Source organism: Marmota monax, unplaced genomic scaffold, assembly GCF_021218885.2.
Source record: "Marmota monax isolate L192 unplaced genomic scaffold, Marmota_monax_Labrador192_F-V1.1 WCK01_AAM20220418_F8-fsc00008, whole genome shotgun sequence".
NCBI classification, from domain to species: Eukaryota; Metazoa; Chordata; class Mammalia; order Rodentia; family Sciuridae; genus Marmota; species Marmota monax.
The window spans coordinates 16,337,735-16,362,111 of NW_026694432.1; the positions used below are offsets into that span (position 1 = coordinate 16,337,735).

A 24,377-nucleotide genomic window follows, 5' to 3' on the forward strand; every position below is an offset into this window, starting at 1 on the left:
AGCACAGCACCACCAAAAAAATAATAATTTCCCAGGAGCTGATTCCACAGAAATGGAGATATAAAACAAATATTTGGATGATTTCTGTTGCCCTAACTGATCACACTACAATGGGTTGAAACACCTCTCACTTCCCAATTAGCTGTGGGAAGGGAAGCCTAAGATATGGTGGGGTGCTTTGCTACCCTTCCCCTAGACCAATCCCACCTGTACCCAAAGGGGAGGATTAAGTCACTTACCGGCTTGAAAATGGCCTCATAGGACTCGTCATCAATCCCATCTCGGAGTGGGTAGTTAACAGCATAATACTTGCCTTTGCCAGCCCCAATATCCTAATCAAGAGGGACATTAAAGGAAAACTGAAAGATGAAGCTAAGAAGGAGTTCAGGATGGGGCTGAAAGGCTAAGGAAAAAGGTGACAGTTCTAAGAGAGTCAAGCTGGGCCATTAGGTGGCCAAGACAGGGCAGAGTACCTTGGGTAGTGTCCTTTCCTTCACTGGCAAGCCCAGCTCTCATCTCTGGACATACCACTGAGCCTGCACCAAGACTGGGAGCTAATTATGGGGCCAGAGATTGAATATCCTACCCCACAGCAAAGAGTTCTGCCTTCAGATTGGGTTAGACTGGCCAGCAGTTGGATCATAGAAATAACACCCACCCCAAATAACCCTTTCTTTTCCAGTTTCACTGCACACTCCTCTACCCTTGTTCTCTCCTAGATCTCTAGGAAGGTATGCAAGGGCAAAGAGTAGAGAAAAGATCTTTCAATTAATTTAAGAATAGTAAATGCTCACTTATCCTAATGCTTGCCATAGCAAACTGAATTAGAGCCACTTTTTTACCCAAGGACTACTAGCACAGAAAGTGGCCGATCTCAGTGTAGGTGAACAGAAGCAAATAGAACAGTTCTATGGAGGAGCTTCAGCAGGGACATGTCTATTAACCATTCCACGTCAGATGCAAAGTTGCACATACTTTTCTGGGTCGAGTCATTCGCTTTTAGCCAGATGATCAAAGGAGGAAGGTGATGTTAAAATGTTAAGAACCCTTGAGATGATCCATAAAAGTCCTAATTCCTAGCCTCAAACTCAAGCCTATGGCACAATAGAATAGTGTGATACAACCCAGTGACCACGAGGAAAGTACAGTGAGCCAGGAGACCCCGATCCTCCTTTGACCCCTTGTCTCATCATTCCCTTCCTTCAGAAAGGGAGGAAAAGTGACTGTGGCAGGCAGCCCAGACTGGAGTGCAATGTTCTAAATGGCAGAAGAGGGGGGAATGGTTTTTAGTGGCACAGAAAAGGAGAGTTAGAGCTGGTAGCTGAGGGTGAGCTGGTTGGCCCCTAAAGGGAGTTCTCACCCGTAGGTCCCCAGTTCCTGGGAAGTACTCTCCATATTTATGAAAGGACACAGTCATGACCCGGTCTGTGGTATAGAAGGCCTCTTCCACGCCATCGCCATGGTGAATATCAATGTCAATATACAGCACCCTCTGGTGATACCTAGGATCAGAAGTGGGTCAGGGGTCTGCGGGCTCTTTGGGGATGGGACGCGCCAAGGGCGCCAGGTCCCAGCTTACCGGCCTGGCTGCCTCCCTCAGGTATCTCTAAGCACCAGAGACGTGGAAACTGGCTGAAGGAAGGTGGAAGAGCGGCCGGGTGTCTCCAGAGGCCTGACCAATCCGACCAAGTCCGATCTTCCTACTCTACAGCCAGGGTCAACTCCAGCCACACAGGGAAACTCTGGAGGCAGGATCTGAGCAGTGCCTGCCCCTGATCTTGCCGTGGGCTCAGATCAAATCAAGACCCCGTCAAGGAGAGAATGGCCAGAGACACTGAACACATCCTAGCCAGCATACCATAGGAAAAGCAAACTAGGGAGGCAAGCCCAAGGGGAGAGGGAAGTGGGAACCTGGCCTAAGGTGCTCCTCCAAGAGACAAGGCCAGGCAGGCATACTTTAGCAGTTCCAGGATGGCCAAGACGATATCATTGACGTAACAGAAGCCTGATGCCTCGGACTTCTTTGCATGGTGCAGGCCCCCAGCCCAATTCACAGCAATGTCTGTCTGCTGCTTATTAAGTTTCACAGCACTTGCTGGGTGTAAGAAGAGAGAACATAAGCTTGTTACTAAGCTGCACTCCCCTTCCCCCAAGAAGCCCAAAGAACCCGAGTGAGAGATAGGACTTGCCTATTCAATAGCTGTATTGTACAACTCACAAGGTAGCTCCCTCTCTCCTACCATAATTTCAACAGGGAATAAACAGGACACTGGCTACTCTTTTTTTTTTCCCCCCTTTGGTACTGGAATTGAACCCAGAGGCACTTTACCCCTGAACCATACCCCCCTCCAGACTTTAATTTTTTTTTTGAGACAGAGCCAGGTGCAATGGTGCATGCCTATAATCCCAGCAGCTTGGGAGGTTGAGGGAGGAGAATCATGAGTTCAAAGTTGGCCTCAGCAATTTAGTAAGACCCTAAGCAACTCAGCAAGACCCTGTCTCTAAATAAAATACAAAAAAAGGTTGGTGATATGGCTCAGTGGTTAAGAGCCTCTGAGTTCAATGCCTGGTACAAAAAAAAGAAAAAGAAAAGAGAATTTAAGTTGCCAAGTCCAACCCCAAACTTTTGATCCTCCTGTCTCAGCTCCTGAGTCACTGGTATTATAGGATTACACCACAGTTTCCAGTGACACTGGCTACACTTTATAAACTATCTTCCAAACCAAGGATGGTAAATCATTAGTAGGCATTAGAACTGATTTAGAGGGTCATGACTAGTGTGTGTGTATATACATTTTTGGTACTGGGGATTGAACCGAGAGGTGCTTTATCACTGAGCCACATCCCCAATCCCTTTTGTTTTCTGAGACAGGGTCTCAAGTTCCTTAGGGCTTTGCTAAATTGTTGAGGGTAGCCTGTAACCTGTGATCCTATAATCTCTGGGATTATAGGCATGTGCCATTGCACCCAGCTCTAAATATTCTTAGAGATAGACTAGAATAAAAATATAACAGTAAGGGTAACAGTAACTGCTCTTCTGTGAAAACTTTGGCATTAGAGTGAATGAATGTGTGTGCAAATGCACACACACACTCATAACTATCCTGGACTGCATGTGTAAAGGTACTTCTTACTGTAGTTCATAGTAAAAATTTTGGAAAAAATAGTAAAAATAGTGTAAGTCCAAAGTAGAAATAGATCCAAAATGAAGTGAGAAACACACACCCATGAGTATCTGTGGCAGTGTTGACTTTTGAGCAACAATAAAAGCATAGAACAATCCAAATAATCTAACAAGAAATGACAGAATATATCAAATAAAGTAGTACATAATCATGCAGCCACTGTAGAATACTACAGAAACAGTGTGAATATGGGTCATTTTTTTTTCTGTGCATATCTTTGTTTTCTGAGGTTATGTTAAGGGAAGGATCATAGAAAATGATCATAGAAAAATAAAGTCATGTACTACATAACATTTGGCTCAACAACAGACCACACAGACAACAGTAGTTCCAAAAGATTAGGAATGAGCTGAAACACTACTACCTAAGTGAAGTTATAGACCTGTGTTTTTTTTTCCCCCCACAATAGTGGGAATCAAACCCAGGGGCTCACAGATACTAGGCAAGCACTCTACTACTGAGCTACACCCCCAGCCCTTTTTTATTTTGACACAGGGTCTCACTAAGTTGCTGTGGCTGGCCTCAAACTTGTAAACCTTCTGTCTTAGCCTCCTGAGTAGCTGAGATTACAGGCATACACTGTCATGCCCAGCAAGCTGTAGCCTTCCTAACATTGTAGTACAGCTCATTACTCACATGTCTGTGGTGATACTGGTATAAACAAACCCATAGCACTGCCAGGCATATAAAAGTATAGCACATACAATCATGTACAATACGTAATACTTGATAATAAGTGATCATGTTACTGGTTTATGTATTTACATTCTAGTTATTTTAGAAAGTACTTCTACTTATAATAAAAAAAAGTTCGCTGTAAAATGGTATGCTGTGTTAGCAGCAGCCTCATGTTTACTGCATTTCTTGATTACGTCATTTCCTCTGGTGCTTGATCTAATCTCACACTGTTTTGTACATCATGACCTAGGAACAATAGGCTACACCGTACGCATCCTATATAGCTTAGGTATGTAGTAGGCTATATCATTTAGGTTTGTCTAAACACACTCTATAATGTTCATACAACAAAACTGCCTTAACAACACACTTCTCAGAATGTGTGCCCATCATTAAGCAACACATGATTGTTTGCTAAGAAAGGATTTAGAGTAATCCTACAGGTAACCCAAGTAGAAGTGGGAGACACATGGGGAATATTTATGACCTCTGAAGGTAATTACCATATTCTTCCATAAGATACCGATGACGACACTTCCATTTTTATAGCACTTTGCAATTCACAAGTGCTTTCACATATAGTGTTTGAACAACCCCTTGAGGTCTGCAGGGAATTTCTTTTCTTTTTTTTTTTTAATTCTTTTAGTTGTTGATAGACATTTATTTTATTTATTTATTTTTATGTGGCGCTGAGGATCGAACCCAGTGCCTCACACATGCTAGGCAAGCGCTCTACTACTGAGCCACAATCCCAGCCCGAAATTTCTGTATATAAGATCTCTTGGTAGGAGAGGGCAGGGAAGAACACCTTTTAGTATCATGTTGGAAAATAAATGTAGGTTAGGATCAAACCAAAAGGAAAATTCAGAGCTAAAACAAAAACCCACAGGACCATTCTCCATGGCTACAGATTAGCCCTACCAGGATATTTTTGGTACTGGGGATTGAACCCAGGGCGCTTAACCATAGAGCCACATCTCCAGCCTTTTTAATTTTTTGAGACAGGGTCTCACTAAGTGTCTTAGGGCCTCACTAAATTGCTAAAGCTGGCTTTGATCCTCCTGCCTCAGCCTCCTGAGTTGCTGGGCTTATAGACATACACCACCATGCCCAGCCCTACTGGGATTATGGCCTAGAAGAGCCCAGCACAACCCTTGGGGAGGGGATGTATATTCCTTACCGACAGAGCCACCAGTAGACAACTGACAGAATTCAAACAGGCCATCGAATACTGGACAGTCCTCACCAACATTGACTTGAAAGAAATAAGCAAAAGGTTAGTTTCCATAATTTCCTTCAGGTTTTGTTTAGATATTTATAAAATCAAAAGGTCTGTGTTCTAGTCCAGGTTCTATCACTTACTAAGTTGTTTCAATTCTTTGTACTTTAGCCCATTTCCTATAATAAACAATAATGATAACCACCTCACACAACTGTTGAGATAATTAACAGAAATCTTTTTCTTTGCTTTTTTAAATTTTATTTTGAGATGGGGGGGGTGGTGTCTCACTATCTTGCCCAGGCTGGCCTCCAAAAGCTGGGCTCAAGTAATCATTCGGTCTCAGCCTTCCCAAGAGCTGGGACTATGTCACATGCTCAGCATGAGAAATCTTACATGGAAAAGCATCTAACAACTTGGAAAACACAAGTTCATTCCTTGAAGAAGAAAAATTTAGCTTCTTCCAGTCTTGAGTTTGTTCCTATACTTCACTCCAGCTGACCAACAAGGAAGTGAAGAACACAGACCTGCCTACCTATCATTCACTAAGGGCCTACAATGTGCCAGACACTGTTAAATGCTTTAAATGCCTGATACATTTATCCTCACACAATCTTCTGGGAGAAACAAGCTCAGAGAGATGAACTGCTAACAAATGGTAGAGGCAGTGTTCAAGCCTCAAGCTTTGGTTTGTCTGTTCTAAAAGTCTGTGAAGACAACCCTATGAGCCAAACAAGACAGATATCGACCCCACTGTGCAGAGGAACAAAGAGAAGTTGAGCGACTTGCCCAAGGTTATAAAACCAGGTAGTGGCAGAACCAGAATCAGCATCCAGGTGTCTTGTCTCCCACAGTCCAGTGCTCTTTTTTCACTACACCCACAAGTGAGTAAAATTATTTCAGGCCTACAGAGGTAAAAGTACAACCTTGTACATAATGTGGAAACACATGCAAACACTGATGCAAATAAAGTGAAAAAGACAGGAAGGAAAGCACACCTGGAGGTTGTAGACTCCTAGAGCTAGAGAGAAACCCTAGGGCTCCAAGTCTCTCACATGAAAGGAAACTGCTGAGACATCAATGATATACAGGAAGTTAAAGGAGGAGTGGGATAGATCCTTATTCTCTTGACCCAGCCTTTTTACTGCACCTGCTGTGGTCAACATTGGTTCCCAAAGTAGAGCAAGGAGGGGTCCTGGGATGAGGAGGTTAGGAAGGGCCAGCTTGGATTATGACACAGCCAAAGCTCAGCATTTCCAATAACCACAAGAGTTACCAACGCTGGCACTGCCCTAACTTGGAGGGTGCCCAAGTTCGGGTGCTCTGAGAAACAGCGGCTACATAAGGAAGCCAGCAGTGGGTAGCTCTTCCTCGCTTCCTGGGTAAATACTGAAAGGCTGTTTTGTCAATAAGAACTTTGGTCCATGCGAGCAGGCTATTTATCCACTGGCACCTGTTTTTCCCCTTTGCAGTGGGTTCTGCCTACTTGGGTTTCCAAAGTTTTGTTTATATTCTCATTTGGGATGTGAAGTCCTCATAGAACATGAGATGTTTTACATATGAAAAAATATATATATTTCCCTTCAGGGCTCGAATCTAAAACATGGCTCAAACAGCCAGCCCATTTATTCTTAGCTCATTGGGTTAAAGGTGGAAAGGAGGCAAGTGGGAGAGCAGACTGTCACTTGAGCTATTTCTGTAGGATTTCCCTCTATCCACTATAAACACTTTTCTCATTCTTAAGTTAGCTTTATACCAAAGAAAGATAGTTAATGAAGGCATATGCTTTTTAAGAGATGCATAGGATTAAACATTGACTTTCAAATAGAGTTTATACCTTGATGATGGTGGTCATGGAATGGGGCCAGTGGAAGAGAAAGGGTATGTGGACCCAGGAGACTTCAATCCATCAATCATATTTTCTTAAGCTGACCACTGAGTACCTGGATGTTCATTATTATTTTTTTCTACCCAACATGTATGTGACCAAGTGCCCTAGCTGCTATTTGGGTGTAACAGAAAGGTATAGGTAAGAAGAAACCACAACTTTATTTTGAGCAGGGGGAATAATACAGCACTTAACAGCTATATTCTAGTCTGAATCCTGCTCTATTCATGAATTTTTATGTGTTTTGTATGTCCAAAATATTTTATATGCATAACATTTAGAAGTACAACCAGTCATCCTTCCATCTCTAGGGGGATTGGTTTCAGGATCCTCCTCAAATACCAAAATCTGTTGGATAGTCAAGTCTCATATAAAAAGGCATCATATAATCATATAAAATCATATAAAAAGGCATCACGAATAATCTATGCAGGTCCTCCCATATACTTTTTTTCTTTTTTTTGAAACAGTGTCTTGCTAAAATTGCCAAAGCTGAACTCGAACTCCTGGACTCAAGCAACCGTTTGCCTTGCCTTCCAAGTAGATGGGGCTACAGGTATGCACTATATCCAGCTCCTCCCATATACTTTATTTTATTTAATTTTGGGGGGGACATGCTGGGGATTAAACTCTAGGGCTCTCAACCACTCAGCCACATCCCCAGCCCTATTTTGTATTTTATTTAGACACAGGGTCTCACTGAGTTGCTTACACCTCACATTGCTGAGGCTAACTTTGAACCTGCAACCCTCCTGTTTCAGCCTCTAGAGCCCCTGGGATTACAGGCATGAGCCACCACACCCAGCTCCTCCCAAATACTTTAAATAATCTTTAGATTATTTATAATACTTAATACAATGTCAATTTTATAATATGCTGTTTAGGAAATGACAAGAACAAAGTTTGTGCATGTTTAATACAATTTTTTTTTTTTTTAATCTACAGTTGGCCGAATCCACTGATGCAGAACTCAGGGATATGGAGGGCTGACCATACTCCAGAATGTGCAATGTTCCATTCTCTTGTCTACTAACACTTTGCTATGTAACTCTTAGACAAATCATTTCAACTCCCTGGGTCTCAGTTTATGTCCACAGAATGAACAAGAATGTCATACAATATTTTATCTCCACAAATTCCTTCTATCATGTTTTCACTATGAGCCCTATGTTCTAATTATCTGCTCCAAAACTTGCATTGACTCATGTTTTCATTTTTACTAATTAAATATTAGGTCAGAACTCGTGATCAAGGCTTTCAAAATCTCAGTTTTCAAAATCTATAGTTTATAACATTCGAGCCAAGAGTAAAGAAACCAGTCTTATTTGGTCTTACCAAAAGAGTCAATACTGTGAGAGATGGAGGAGGAAATTAGAAATAAATAAATATTAATATTAAATAGATTAGGTATTAATGAATGTTTTTAAACATAGTTCTTATATTTCTATTACTGTCTTGATTATAAAGCACTGCGCTGAGTGACAGCAAGTCTTTGCCTATTTTGATCCTCTAAAAATGCTATAAATCAAGTCAGTAAGGTATCCTGAAGTCCTCAGACATTCCCACCACTTATCCTTTGCACCTCTATTTCCAATGAAAGAAAAATCCCAGACCTAACTTTTTTATTTTTTTGAGATGGGGTTTATGCTGCCCAGGCTGGCCTCATCATCCTCCTGCCTCCACCTTACAAGTAGCTGGAATTACAAGCACATGCCATTGCACCCAGTCCAGACCTAATTTTTGTGAGGGGGAGGGAGTAGTACTAGGGGTTGAACCAAGGAGTGCTCTATCATTGAGCTATACCCCCAGCCCTTTTTTTTTTTTATTTTGAAACAGGTCTTGGTGCATTAACCAGGATGGCCTCGAACTTGTAATCCTCCTGCCTCAGCTCCCTGACTCACTGGGATTACTGGCATGCACCATTGCACCTGGCTATTGTATTCCTCTTAAAGAGGAAAATAACACTTTTAGGGAGACTAGGAGACTTACTTAAAAACACATACCTAAGTGGGAGAACAAGCATCAAAATAAGCATGAAAAGTTCATTTTCTTGCTTCAATACCAATCTGCTTCTCCAATGAGAATCTATTCTGCTGACCCTTGCCCTAAAGAGTCCAGCAAAGGAATTTTCTCACCATGAAAGCAAAACACCTAAAAAATCTGAGTGGAAGTGACTTGTCTGGTCAGTTAAGAGTCAGACCTGGGCCCTATTATCTATTGTCCACTTCCCAGCTCAGGGCTTTTCCCATTACAATTATAGGAGGCAAAAGCTTCTGGGGTTGTGGTTAGCAAAGAAATTTAATACTTCAAGAAAGGTCACTGTAGTTCTGTCATTGTTACCACTGTGCAGTTATTACAACTAATAAGTAACATTCTTCCTTTCAATCAGGCTACCTTGTGACCAGTATTAATAAACAAGTACCACAGATTTCCTGATATCACAATACAAACTATCATAAATTAATCAAAATTTCTGGACAATACTGTTATAGTATATTGTGTGAGGCCTTAGGTGCTAAAAAGATAATTTCTAAAATATCTCAAGGGAAAATTTGGGTATTTAGCTCAGTGGTAGAGCACTTGCTTAGCATGTGCAAAGCCCTGGGTTCAATCCTTGATACTGTAAAACAACAACAAAAACTAAATAAAAATAAATAATTTTTAAAAAGCAAATAAATAAATAACACAAGGGAGACGTCAAATGTGACAGTTTAGTCCCAAATTCAACAATTCTCCCCCCACAGCTAAAGTAATCCCCACAATTCCTCCAAACAGGACTTGAAACTCCCAAATAGGGGCTGGGGATGTGGTTCAAGTGGTAGCGCGCTCGCCTGGCATGCGTGCGGCCTGGGTTCAATCCTCAGCACCACATACAAACAAAACAAAGATGTTGTGTCCGCTGATAACTAAAAAAAAAAAAAAAGAGAGAAACTCCCAAATAGGTCCAAACCTGTTTCTGAGATGGGACCTGTTCTGGAGTTTCAAGTCCCAGACAATAGGGTAGAATCACCTCATCTCCAAGATCACGTCATCTAGAGTCTATCCTGAGTGGTCCCTAAATTCTGAATTAATACTCACAAAGTCAGAGCATTTATAGGCCTATGGAAATCAGAGATCACGTGGCTCAGTTCATTTCACAAAAGAAAAATCTGATGGGAAGGGACTTGTTCGGACAGTTAAAGAGTTAGACCTGGGCCCATGTCTATTGTCCACTTCCCAGCTCTGTGCTTTTCCCATTACAATTATAGTACTCTTGGTACAGAGTGTTATAAACCTAATTGGAAAAAATCCAACATCTATTATTTACAATTAGGAAATAAGGAAAACCAGACCTGAGAAAAAAGAAGTACTTGGGCACCCTTGAGGGGTAAGGGAAATCAGCCGTCAGTGGAATGGGAGGTGCAAGGAAGGTAGGGCAGGCCTCTCTAATGGAACGTGAGATCTGACTGGGGGCCCGAGAGTGGGAAGGAACAGAATGGACTTACATCTCTGCATCTGCTTGCTATACTCAGACATGTTATCTGGACGAATGGAGCGCAAGAATTTGATGTAGTCATCACTGTGGTACTTGGTCATCTCCTCAGCATTGGCTTTGTGAGGGCGCTAGAGGGCAGAAGGGAGAGAGGGCAAGTTATTCTTTATTTACCCCCAAACAAAACTGTTATTTACTTTCTCAGATTTTTAATTTTTTTTCTTTTTTTGACCATTTCCAGGCGTCACTCTAGTTGAACACCTATATTTTTGCCCAGCACTGAGCTAGGTGCTGGACAAAAAGAAATAACTGATTAGACTCAGACTTTAAGAAACCTACAATCTAATTAGGTAAACAAGATTATCAAAGACCAGGACTGCAGCTCAAGTTCTGTTTCTTAGGCAAGTTACTATCTCAGAAGTCACAATTTCTCATTTACTAAGTAGGGACAACAACTACTAACTATTATGAGAATCAGATGAGATCATTAAATCTCTATTTGTAAACTATAAAGTGCTTTATAAATTCGTACTTCTTTTTTTTTTTGTTTTGTTTTTTTGATGCTGGGGATTGAACCCAGGGCCTTGTGCATGTCAGGCGAGCACTCTACCAACTGAGCTATATCCCCAGCCCCAGTACTTCTTTTCTTTTTTTTTTTTTTTTTGGTCGTGCTGGGGATTTGAGGATTGAACCCAGGGCAGTGAGCATGCAAGGCAGGCACTCTACCAACTGAGCTACATCCCCAGCCCTCCCAGTACTTCTTACTATTAGATATAACAATATATAATTATGGTCCAAGTGGTTCCAAAAACTTAAGAAAAAGGGATGACTAAGGACAACTGAAATGGATGAGCAATCCTTTATAAATCATCACACCAAAAATTCTGATCACCAGCTGGGGAAGTGGCTCAAGCAGTAGTGCGCTCGCCTGGCATGCGCAGGGCGCTAGGTTCGATCCTCAGCACCACATAAAAATAAAATAAAGACGTTGTGTCCACCAAAAACTAAAAATAAAAAGTAAAAAAAAAAAATTCTGATCACATCCACCCAAAACTTCTTTGACATGATAATTTCCTGGTCATCCTAACATTCTGATTCCTCCTTCCCAACACTCTCTTTTCTTCCTCCCATCACTTAAAGATTATTAAAAACATCCACAGGGAAAGTAGTAAGAATTGGCTCTAAATATCAAGTTGTTTGTCCTACACTAACTCCTTTATTCTCCTTGACAAATGCGACCCTAACTCTAACTCCATCTTAGTCTATATTCTGTACTCTGGATTCAAAATTCCAATAGATTTCCAGTGAGCTCCACACAGGCCTTTAAATTCAACTGGACTCAACAATTTGTGACTGACGATGTAGAAGCACTCAAATTCAACGTTCCAGAACTTTTACTATTTCTATTAATAAATCCAACATACACTCAGGCTGAAAACTTAAGTATCACTTTAAACTCTGCCCTTTTTTGCTTTACTATCGCAAACCAATGCCAGTCCCTCTCACTATACTTCCATAATCTTTTAATAGTTCTTATTTTGGGAGGAGGGGATTGAACCCAGGGCCCTGCACTTGCTAAACATGTACTCTATTACTGAGCCACTCTCCCAACCCCAATACTTGTATAATCTTGACTGCATCCACCACCCCTATTTCTTCTATCGCTCTTTCCCAGATGTCTTGTTCTCACCACCATTCACCCAGTTGCTTAAGACAGAAGCCAGAGTATCACCTTTAATTCTTCTCTTTCCTCAACCACTACATTAGACTTCGCTTAAACTACACCAATATATCTGTCAAGTCTGTCCACTTCCATCCTCAGGCCATCACCTTTTGGGCTTGGCTTGGATTCTGGCAGCAATCTCCCACCTGGTATTGGACCCAATTGCCAGATTCTTTTATTTTTAAGTACTAGGGATTAAACCCAAGGGCACTTTACCATTGAGCTACATCCCCAGCCCTTTTTATTTTTAATCTTGATTTAGGGTTGCTAAGGTTGCCTCAAACTTGCTATCTTCCTGCCTCAGCTGGGATTAAAGGTATGCGTTATCACCCCAACAACCACCAGATTTTTTTCAAGTCAAACTTTATTTTTTTATAAAGGTTGCCCACTAACAAAAGTTATTAAAAATATTTTGTGGGAGTTGTGCATAATTCCAGTGATGAGGAGGTTGAGGCAGGAGAATCCCAAGTTTGATACCAGCCTCTGCCATGTAAAATTAAGATTTTTAAAAAAGGATTTAGGGATGTGGCTTGGTAGTAGAGTGTCCCTGGGTTTAATCCAAGTACCACAGGCAGGGAAAAAAAAAAATTGTGGGTTAAACAAAACATGTTTGAGGGACTGAATTTATCTTGTGCTGTACCAATCTGCCAAGGACTGTTTCATTTGCAATTCCCCAAGGGGATTATCTTGCACCTTTAGGCCTCTGCACATGCTATGACCTAAAATAGAACACTGTTGTCTTCACACCTTCTATTCAACCTTTAGGTTGCAACCAAAAAGTCAATTCCCCCACAATGCTAACCTTGACCTACGGAGTCTCATTTAAGAAACTCTTTGAAGTACTCCTCTGAGAATCCGGTACTTCCTTTATCACACTCATCAAACCATAGAAACTGCATGTGTGCTTGATCTACTCTGGGAGAACAGGAGCAGGTCAAACTTTATTCTAAGCAATATGCATGGTCCCTGGTGTATAACTCAATAAATATCTGTTGACCTAATAAATTAATTCACTTGGATTATTTCTGGCATCCTTAATGGTCCCATTTATATTGAGCCTCATCCTCTTCCATCTTGCATGTTAGTATCACAAAAATCTTAAAGTCAATCCCCTGTCCTTAATCATTACAAAAGATTCTAAACTCTTTGACATGGCAATTAGGGAATTTCACAAAGTTCCTTTCCTAGCCTAATTTCCTCTGCCTTCTTGATAAATACTATACTTCAAACAAACAGCTTTTCCTCCACGACACCTGCACAGCTTCCCACCACAGGATCAGTGTTTGTATTCTTTCTATTGAAAACTCATCCTTTATTCCAAATCTCTGAGGACACAGCCCATCTCAAATGCCTCTCTCACAAAATAAAAGCAAATCTAGAAACCTATCTTCACCCCAGGCCTCAAAGTTCCAGAAGAGATGACATTACAGTCAAAGAAAAAAAAAATCACAAAATAGGCAGCCTGGGTGACACAGAGTTGTAATCTCAGCTCCTTGAGAGGCTGAGGCAGGAGGATTTCAAAGCCAAAGTCAGCCTGGGCAATTTAGTGACAGTCTGCCTCAAAATAAAAAGGGGACATTTTTTCAGACATTTTTTTCAGTGGTAAGGTGCCCTGGGTTCAATCCCTGGTATAAATAAATAAATAAATAAGGCTTGAAATCAATTCTAGATGTTAGTAAAGACCAATATGTGAAAAGTAAGTAAGCCTTTAATAGGTAGGTATCATAGAAACTGTAATAATACAGCATTTGCACAGTATGTGCAAGTCCTAGGTTTGATCCCCAGTACTGAAACAAGAAAAAAAAAGAGAAAGAAAACAGGAAAAAAAAATCTACCAAAATTAAATTTAAAAGTAAATAAATAAAAAGTAACAGGGCCATATGCAGAGGCATACGCCCATAATCCCAGCTACTTGGGAGGCTAAGACAGGAAAATTGCAAGTTCCAGGCCAGCCTGGGCACCTCAGGGAGACCCTATGTCAAAATAAAATTTAAAAGTATGGGGATACAACTCATTGGTAAGAGTACCCTGTGTTCAATCCTCAGTACCACAAAGAATAAAAATAAAATTAAAAACATTCTAGATGTTGTAAACACCTATATGAAAGGCAATTAACCTTACCTATCCTAGCATGTGTGAGGCCCTGGGTCACCACATAATATAGAAGAATAAAATATCAATAATATAGAAGAATCTTAAAAGCTGAAAAGAAATTTTTCGGACATAAAAGACTTATAATGGAAAAATAAGATTACATTAAAACTAGGAACTTTTGCTCATTAAAGTGAAAAGACAAAGGGCTGGGATAGAGCTCAGTTGGAAGAGTGCTTGCCTCACATGCACAAGGCCCTGGGTTCAATCCCCAGCACCACACACACACACACACACACACAAAGTAAAAAGACAAAAACAAGATAGAAGATATTTATAGTAACAACCAATATACTAACAGTGGATTATATAAACCAGAATATATAAAGAATACTATATATTGCTAAGAAGAAAACAAACATCCCAAGAGAAAAATGATGAAAACAATTAAAAAACCTTTCTTTATAGTAGAGTAGTTGCTCAGTGTCACTGATCATGAGCAAAATGCTAATCAAAATCACAAAAATTGTTCTATACCTGTTTAAATGGGAACGTTCTAAAAATCTAATTCAAGTATGGGAGGGAATATGACTTAAATATCTCTTATACATTACTGTGGAAGTATAAATCCATCTAACCACACTGGAAAGCAACTTAGCATTTTATATTCAAAACCTATAATCCAATAATTCTGTTCATAAAGGTATAGCCAAAGAAATTATTGCACATATATACTAGAAGACATGTACAAGAATGTTAAGTGATACTGTTTCTTTCTTTTTTTAATAACTTTATTTTATTTGTTTATTCTTTATTTTTTTTAATATGGTGCTGAGGCTCGAACCCAGGGCCTCACATTTGCTAGGCAAGCACTCCACCACTGACCCACAATCCCAGCCCTTAGAGTGGTACTGTTTTTTTTTTTTTTTTTAAAACAAGATTTGTGGGCTTTATTTTATTTTATTTTTTTAAAGAGAGAGTGTGTGTGTGTGGGGAGAGAGAGAGAGAGAGAGAGAGAATTTTTTAATATTCATTTTTTAGTTCTTGGCGGACACAACATCTTTGTTTGTATGTGGTGTTGAGGATCCAACCCGGGCCGCACAGGCGAGCGCGCTACCGCTTGAGCCACATCCCCAGCCCAGTACTGTTTCTAACAATAAAAAATTAGATACAAATTAAGACTGTGGGAGAATGAATAAATTACAGTATACTGACATGATAGAATATTATTCACCAAAGAAAAACTAAAGAACTCTAGCTTCATGTAACAAAATGGATAGATTTTACCTATATATTATATGAGAAAACAAACCCCAGGAGGCTATACACAGATACCTTTTTTTGTGAAGTTCAAAAACAAATAAATGAATACTATATATTTCTTAGGTGCATACACACATATGGGCACACTAAAGTTTTTAAAAAGCAGGAGAATGATAAAATTCAAAACACTGATTAGGGGGCTGGGTTATGGATTAGTGGTAGAGTGCTTGCCTGGCAAGTGTGAGGCACTGGGTTTGATCCTCAGCACCACATAAAAATAAATAAAATAAAGGTGCATCAACAACTAAAAAAAAAAAATCTTAAAGAAAAAACACTGATTAGATTACAGGAATATGAATGTTTGTTGTATTATTAAAAATTTTAAGTAAATAAATAACAAGATAATTTTTTTGGAAAAAGAATGCCAAGCACTAGCAATGTACCCCAGAGAGTAGAATATTTGCCTTGCTCTAGATTCAATCCCCAGTAACATTAAAAAAAAAAAAAAAAAAGCCCAAAATAGGGCTCAGTGGTGTGCACCTATAATCCAGCTACTTGGGAGGCTAGGGCAAGAGGATAACATGTTCAAGGCCACCTAGGCAACACAGTAAGAGTCTGTCTTAACAATAACAACAACAACAATAAAAAAAAAAAAACGGGCAGGACTGGGGTTGTGGCTCAGTGATAGAGCACTTCCTTAGCATGTGTGAGGCAGTGGGTTCAATCCTTAGCACAACATATAAATAAATTAAATAAAGATATTGTGGGGCTGGGGTTGTGGCTCAATGGCAGAGTGCTCGCCTACCACATGCGAGGCCCTGGGTTGGATCCTCAGCACCATATAAAAATAAATAAATAAATAAATAAACAAAGGTATTATGTCCATGTACAACTAAAAAAATTTAAAAAATAAAAAATAAAGACAGCTGGGCATGGACCAATGATGCTGATGAGCCAACGATCATAATTAACCAAATTCTGTGTATTTGTGGTCTAATTTAAAAAAAAAAAAGACAACCAGTAGGGCATAGTGGCACATGCCTGTAATCCCAGTGACTCAGGAGGCTGAGGCAGGAGGATCATAAGTTCAAGGCCAGCCTCAGGAACTTAGTGAGGCCTTAAGCAACTTAGGGAGACACTGTCTCAAAAACAAAAGTAAAAAGTGCTGGGGATATGGCTAAGCAGTAAAGCATGCCGGGGTTAAATCCCTGGTATTAAAAAAAAAGAGAGAGAACCAAATAGAAAAACGAAGGAAAGGCTTGAACAGGTATTTCAAAGGGAAATGCGAATTAAAACAACAGAAAGATAGCATTTGACATCTACCTAAATTGGGCAAGAAAAATGGAATCTATCAAAATCAAGTATAGGCAGGGACTTAGAGCAGCTGTAATTGTATGCTGTGGGCAACTGAGATCATTTTGGCTTTATCTTATACCAGTGAGCATGTACATACACCCTAACTCAGCAATTCCACTCCTTGTGTATCCCCTAGTGAAACTCTAGTATAAGTGCTCTAAGAGATGTTCAGAATGTTCACAATATCAGTATTTATAAAAGTAAAAAACCAGAAACAAATCAAATGCTCACTAGTAATAAAACAAATTATAGTACATTACTTCAACAGAGTACAGTAAAATCAAATATAGCTACATGCATCAACATGAATGACTTGAGAACTTGTTGAGCAAAAGAGCAAGTCATATAATTCCTATACCGTATGGCACTGGAAACAGTGGCATACACCTACAACTCCAGCTACTCAGAAGAATAAGGCAGAAGGATCACCAAGCTAAAGACCAACAGAGCAACTTAGCAAGACCTCTCTCAAAATAAAAAAATGAAAAGAGCTGGGGATGTAGCTCAGTCATACAATACTTGCCTAGCATGCAAGAGGTCATACATAGGTATTATGTGGCTCCATTCATATAACAAATGTGTATAACTAAAACATGCACTGTTTAAGAACACATATTGATAATATTATAAAGAAAAGGAAGGAAATAATATCCCCAAATTCAGGACAGAACAAACTCTGTGAGAGAAAAAAGGTCAGTAAAGGGCACAAAAAGGGTTTCAGCAATAGCAGAAATGTTCTTTTTCTTATGCTAGGTGGTATTAACTGTGATTCTTTATACTTTACATATGTTTCACAAAAATTCTTTAATAACAACTAAACATTTAATGATAAAATTTTTTGTAGGGGATGGGTACTGGAGATAAAACCAAGGGCTTTCATCACTGAACTACATCCCAAACCTTTTATTTTTTATTTTGGGACAGGGTCTCACTAATTTGCCCAGGTTGGCCTCAAATTTTTGATCTTCCTGTCTCAGCCTCCCAAGTCACTGGAATTATAGGCATGTGTCACCATGTTCAGCTGAAAACAATTTTTAAAAAAAGAACCAGGAAGCGGGGCATGGTGCTACACGCCTTTAATCCCAGCATCTCAGGAGGCTGGGGCAAGAAGATTGCAGGTTCAGGCAGCTTCAGCAATTTAGTGAGGCCCTAAGCAACTTAGTAAAACCTTGTTTCAAAAGAGAAAATAAAAAGGTTTGGGGATGTAACTCAGTGGTAAAGTGCCCCTGGGTTCAGTCTCCAGTACCAAAATAAATAAATAAATAAACTAACTTAAAAAATAAAAAAAGAACAAGGGATAATGGGGATGTAGCTCAATGGTAATGCTTGCCTAGCATGTGGGAAGCCCAGCATCACTCACACACACACACACAGAACAGAGGGCAGGGGTTGAGGATTTAGCTCAGTGGCAGAGCACTTGCCTAGCACATGCAAGGTCCTAGGTTTGGTCCTCAGCCCTGGGGGAGGGGGGGGGGGACACACAGAGGGCAACAAATAAGAAACCTGAAAATACTCAAAATTAGCATTCCAACACAAGAAAAAAAAACTTGATTATGTAAACAGGAAGGTAACTGATAAGGATGGAGATCCCAGGAGAAATTAATTACATGTGTGGAGACAGGATAAAGGAAGGCACCAGAAAGAAAAAATTATATGAAAAAGACTCATGACTCCTTCAGGTACAGAACAGAAGTACTTCATCCATTTCTTTCTTTTTTGGGGGGTGGGGCGGGGGTGGCAGACTGGGGATTGAACCCAGGAGCACTTCACCACTGAGTTACATCCCCAGTCCTTTATTATTTTTTATTTTGAGACAGGGTCTTGTTAAGTTGCTGAGGGGCTCACTAAATTACTGAGGCTGGTCTTGAACTTGTGATCGTCCTGCCTCAGCCTCTAAATTGCTGGGGTTACAGGTGTACACATCACAGTGCTAACTACTATAGCAACTTCTATGGGAAATCTAAGGAGCTTCTTTCAGGAATGATGCCCAAAAGCCATCAATCTTAGGACAGGTACTAAAATGGATACCTGTGCTTTGAGAAAGGGATGCAAAGGTCACATTGCAGAGAAAGGACAGAAGGGATAGAGAAAATCGAAGATTCACACTCAATGAAGCAACACCAGAGGAGGAAAAAGGTCATATTAAGTAGAACAAGGTCTAGAGATTTGAGGAGAGATTATACTGGGGTTTTGTTTTATGAGTTAACAATAAGAACACCACACAGATGAAGTCATCTCCAGTAAAGTATCAACTCCAATGGCAGTCATTCTTGGTTGCCTCCCCAAAAGCCAATCCCAATTTGGCTGGGTGTTGATAAACCCAGTCATAGAGATCAAATCATAAACAGTCTAAGCCAGTTCTAGTAATCCTATACATTTACACTAGTGATGGTCTGAAGTTGGCAAATAACCCAAAAAATTTAAGGGGAAGTCTACTGGGAAACTTCTGGGAAGGGTTTTCTTTAGCAAAAAAGGACAGGATATCCCTGAAAACTTCTATGCTTTTCACTCCCAGCTGCCCTTCAAGCTTAAGAAAGATCACTGGTCCCAAGGCCTACTGACTCCTCTATTTTCCTCCTTGCTTCTCTAGGTGCCTCTGTTGGCTCCAGAGCTATGACAAGGCCCTCTGGGACAGAAGACTCATCTCCTTCCAGTCTCTGGAATGCTAAGAAGGATGATGCTGTTGCTAGGTTACTCGAGCTATTGGCACAGATTTTTACAACACATTCTTATTCCATAAGGCAACACGGGCCCCCAGACCCTCTTTATTTTATCATTTGAACTCTTGCAACAGTTTCCTAAATGGCCTCACTGCTTCTAAAAGGCATGCATGTTCCTATTTCTTTTTCATTTAAAACACTTTACTTGTTCCTATTTGCCTCTAGAAGAGGTTAAACTGGGAACTGTTTAATTTGATCCACAAATGTACTGATGTTTTGTCACACACGTGTTAAAATACAAAAACCTTCATTCACCATTTTAAATCTGGCAGATTTTATGAGCAAGATTTCTAGATTCTCTTTAAAAACTGGAAAATCAAGCAAAAATTAGCTGAAGAAGTCGTCTCGAAGTTGGTAAGACTCTGTAGCAACTAGAGATCTGGCATCTAGTTCTACATAGTCTTAATCTTTTCTTTTGAGCCAGGCATAGTAACCCATGCTTGTAACTCCAGCAACTTGGGACGCTGAGGTAGGACTGCAAGTTGGATGCCAGTCTGCACAACTTAGTGAGACCCTGTCTTAAAATAAAATATAAAGGACTCAGTAAAGCTCAGTAGTAGAATGTTCCTGAGTTCAATCCCCAGTACAACAAAAAACAAAATAAAACAACAACAAAGCATCACATTTTTTTGGCCCTGACCCACCAGTTTCTTAGTACAGCCCATCCAACCCTTGCTGACCTCTCCAGCTCTATCTCCCATCACTCACACCACAAACTCACACTGGGTACCTGCTTACTGACCTACTTATATTTTCCCCAAACGTTATATTTTCCTTACTTTTGCCTCTTTGCCTTTGTTTTTCCCTTGGCCAGAAATGTCGGTCCCTTCTAAGCTAAACTTTATAAATAAATAGTTAAAACCCTGCTTAGGCCGGGCGAAGTGGCCCACAGCTATAATCTGAGCAACTTGGGATGCTGAGACAAGAGGATCACAAGTTCAAGGTCAGCCTCAGCAAAAAAAAGGACTAGGGATGAAGCTCAGTGGTAAAGCATCCCTGGGTTCAATCCCCAGTGCCAAAAAGATAGACAAAAAATAAAATAAAACCCTGTTTAGACATCACCTCTAGGAAACATTCCATGGCTCCCTTCTTCCTTCATTCCTCATTATTTCTGCATCTTCTATGTTCTTTAACTATGGTACATACACATAGTTTATTTGTTTACCTGTAGATCTCAGAACTGGAGAAAATATCTCAAAACCCAGAATTTCTATCATGTACAATACCTGCTACATAATAGTTACTCAACACGTTTATTAACAAATGAATGAGTAGTTGAGAAAATGAGATAATCAATGACATATGGGAATCAGAGCCAAGGAGGTTAGACAGGGATAGTGCTCCCAGGAACTCACATAAATTTCCATTTTTCGGTAGAGACCATAGTTGAGCAGCAAATTGTGAGTCATGCGGATTCGGTGAGGCTTCATTGGGTGGCCTTGTCCATAATAGTAATTTCCAACATCCCCTGAAGAAGAGTGACAACTTCAGTAAAACACACACACACACTCCCAGGAGGAAAAGCTAGGAATTTTTACAGCAAACTCTCAAACTCTCTTTCTGGTTCATTTCGAGTTTCCAAGATTCTCTGCCACCTTGAGGAAGGGGAATTCCAAAAGAAACAAAAAAAAAGCAGGGGACCCTGGTAAGGTCAGCACTTAAAGATGAATCTAGCCCGCTTTCTTCTTCTGGAACCCATTAGCACTAGAGTTCATTCTAAAGCTACTGGGGAAAAAAAAATAAAAAAATAAAAAATAAAGCTACTGGGGAACAGCAGCCAGTGTGGCAACTCACTTCACGACTCTAAGGAATTCCCTCCTATAACAGAAAATTAACCATCACTTACTTAGAATTATTATAAGCCACAATTCACCTCTTATATTGTGACACTTTATAGTGTCAAAGCACATTCATTTTACTTTCTCACTAGATTCTTATAAGTTGGTTGTGGCGTATCCTTCCTGCTTAATAGATAAAACCCTTATTGCCTTCTAATTGGTCCCTCTATGTTCCGTCCAAACTATCTAACTCTATTTTCAGTCCAGACCATCTACTACACTGTCACCAGAGTTATCTTCCTAATCCAAAGTTCTAATAACTCCACTCTCATACTCAAAATCCTTAATGGCTCCCCATCTCCTACAGGATAAAAAGTAAAGCCAGGGATGATGGCACATGCCTATGATCCCAGCTACTTGGGAGGCAGGAGGATCATGAAAGGCCAGCCTAGACAACTTAGTGAGACCCTGTCTCAAAACGAAAAGGACTAAGAGTATGGCTCAGTGGTGGAACACCCCAGGATTCAATCCCCAGAACCACAAAAAAATTAAATGCACTGAATTGAGACTCAAAGAAATTAAGTGCCTAGGGCTGAGGTTGTGGCTCAGTGGTAGAGTGCCGGCTTAGCATGTGCAAAGCCTTGGGTTCGATCTTCAGCAACACATAAAAATAAATTAATTAATTAAAGGTATTATGTCCAACTACAACTAAAAATTTTAAAGAAAAAAAAGAAAGAAAGAAAGAAAGAATTTAAGTGCCTGTCCAAAAACACACAGGTAATGAGGGATCTGGAAGTCAACTCTCTGACTCCAAATTCAGTATGCAAAAAGCTACACTGGGTTTCCCAGGTATCTAATTCAGTGTGCATATAATCTAAAGGGTCCTATAGGTAGAAAGTTCCTTGAACAATACAATACTCCAAAATTGAGTGAACTTTACATTCAAAGATCTCTAATTAGATGGCCTTTGGGATAAGGCAGAGCTTTCAGTACCCAGGGGCCTTGGTTCCTAGCAACTCTTTCACCTATCAAGCCTAGATCCAGCCAAGGCTCAGACCTGGAGAACTAAGATACCATATCTAAAGAGTACCTGAAGGTGGTGCCCAGAGGCACCGTCTTTTTTTAACAGTTTTTAATCAAGTTCCTGAGACTTTTAAAGAAATAATTATTTTTATTTACATACTACTTTAAACAATTTTTTTTTGGGGGGGGGCTGGTGTAGGGATGGAAGCCAGGGCCTCTTGCATGCTAGGCAAGTAAGTACTCTACCACTGAACTATACCTCCAGCTCACTACTTTAAAAAGCTGGGCATGGTGGAGCACACCTGTAATCCCAGCAGCTCAGGAGGCTGAGGCAGGAGGATTGCAAGTTCAAAAACAGCCTCAGCAAAAGCGGGGTGCTAAGCAACTCAGTGAGACCCTGTCTCTGAATATAATAGGGCTAGGGATGTGGCTCAATGGTCATGTGCCCCTGAGTTCAATTCAGGCACCTCAAATAGATAGATAGATAGATAGATAGATAGATAGATAGATAGACAGACAGATAGATAGATAGATAGATAAATGTTTTAAAGAGCTTTGCTATCACAGTTCTTATAATGAAAACTATCATTTTCATTTTACAGGAAAGTAACCTGAAAGGTAAAGTGACTTGTCCAATATTGCAAAACTTCTGAGTGGCAGAGTCAAAGAAATCTGAGTCCCAACCAAGAGACCACACTGCAAAACTCTTAAGTTTCTCAAGTTCAGTCCCCTTTCTGAAGACTGAGTCCTTTCTTCTTTTCTTCTTTTAAACTGAGAATGTCAAGACCATAAAACTATGCAAAACGATATAGCTACAGAATCATAGGTTCCAGCTTCAAATGGACCCTCTACTGCTCAGCAATCCTTCCAAATTTATTTCCCTGGTTCTTTCTTTCAAAACAGTTAATCTCTCTTTAAGACTCCTACTGTAGCAATCACCCTCCCCCACTCTCTCAAAGAAAGGATATTCTCTTCCTCCAGCTTGAGAACTCCTCAACTTTCTCTTCATCTTCTCTCCTTCAAACTTACTTACATTTGAACTTTTCCTTGCCACTTACCCTCTCATCACAAAGGAACTTCTTGAAGGCTAGTGTCCCTACCTGGGCTCTGGTTTCCTTCTCACCTGGTCTCCTCAGGAATCTCCATCACTACCAGACCCTTTCCTGTGTCTTCAACTTCTCCCTCTCTTCTGGCTGTTTTCTATAAGAATTTAAATATATCCAACTCTCAGTTACTACATCTCCCCTTTGTCAACAACCCTCTCTCCTTGCCTCACACAAGCTTCCCTTTAAAAGTTTTCAGCCTTGGCCAGCAAGTGGTGGCACGCACCTGAAACCCCAGTGACCCAGAAGACTGAAGCAGGAGGTTTACAAGTTTGAGGCCAGCCTGGGCAATTTTACTTTCAACCAGTCTTTTTTTTTTTTTTTTAATATTTATTTTTTAGTTGTAGTTGGACACAATACCTTTATTTTATTTATTTATTCTTAGGTGGTGCTGAGGATCGAACCCAGGGCCTCCCACGTGCTAGGCAAGCGCTCTACTGCTGAGCCACAACCCCAGCCCTTGAACCAGTCTTAAAATAAAATGAAATAAAAAGGGGTAGGGAGGTAACTCAGTTATAGAATGCTCCTGGATTCTATCCCCAGTATGAAAAGAAGAAAGTTTTCAGCCTCAGAACACTTACCTTAAAAATAAAAACAAGGTCTGGGGTTGTGGCTCAGTGGTAGAGCGCTTGCCTAGCATGTGTGAGGCACTGGGTTCAAACCTCAGCACCACATAAAAATAAATGAACAAAATAAAGGCATTGTGTCCATGTGCAACAAAAGAAAAATAAATAAATAAATAAAAACAAAAAGACTTGCCTATATAAGGCCCTGATTCAATATCCAGTACAGCAAAAGGCAGGGCGGGGGGGGGGGGGGTTCTCAATCTAATGTCTCTTTTTCACCTATCCATTCCTGAATCTACCAAAATCCATATC

At 40.3% G+C, this 24,377-nt stretch overlaps 1 protein-coding gene across 2 annotated transcripts in view; it reads right to left on the reverse strand.

Moving 5' to 3' along the window:
• Positions 1 to 24,377, reverse strand: part of Hdac1 (histone deacetylase 1) — a 30,495-nt gene that overhangs the window by 3,921 nt on the left and 2,197 nt on the right. The window contains exons 1-7 of one of the 2 annotated variants that reach the window (XM_046418803.1): positions 23,520 to 23,596; positions 20,951 to 21,063; positions 10,456 to 10,573; positions 5,044 to 5,118; positions 1,957 to 2,095; positions 1,361 to 1,502; positions 240 to 332 (exon numbers count right to left, since the gene is read on the reverse strand). In XM_046418803.1, coding sequence (XP_046274759.1) covers positions 240 to 332; positions 1,361 to 1,502; positions 1,957 to 2,095; positions 5,044 to 5,118; positions 10,456 to 10,573; positions 20,951 to 21,025 — 642 coding nt within the window. In that variant the 5' untranslated portion in view covers positions 21,026 to 21,063; positions 23,520 to 23,596. Of the gene's footprint in view, positions 1 to 239; positions 333 to 1,360; positions 1,503 to 1,956; positions 2,096 to 5,043; positions 5,119 to 10,455; positions 10,574 to 20,950; positions 21,064 to 23,519; positions 23,597 to 24,377 lie in introns of those variants that run through there. The other variant, XM_046418802.2, reaches the window with a different exon arrangement.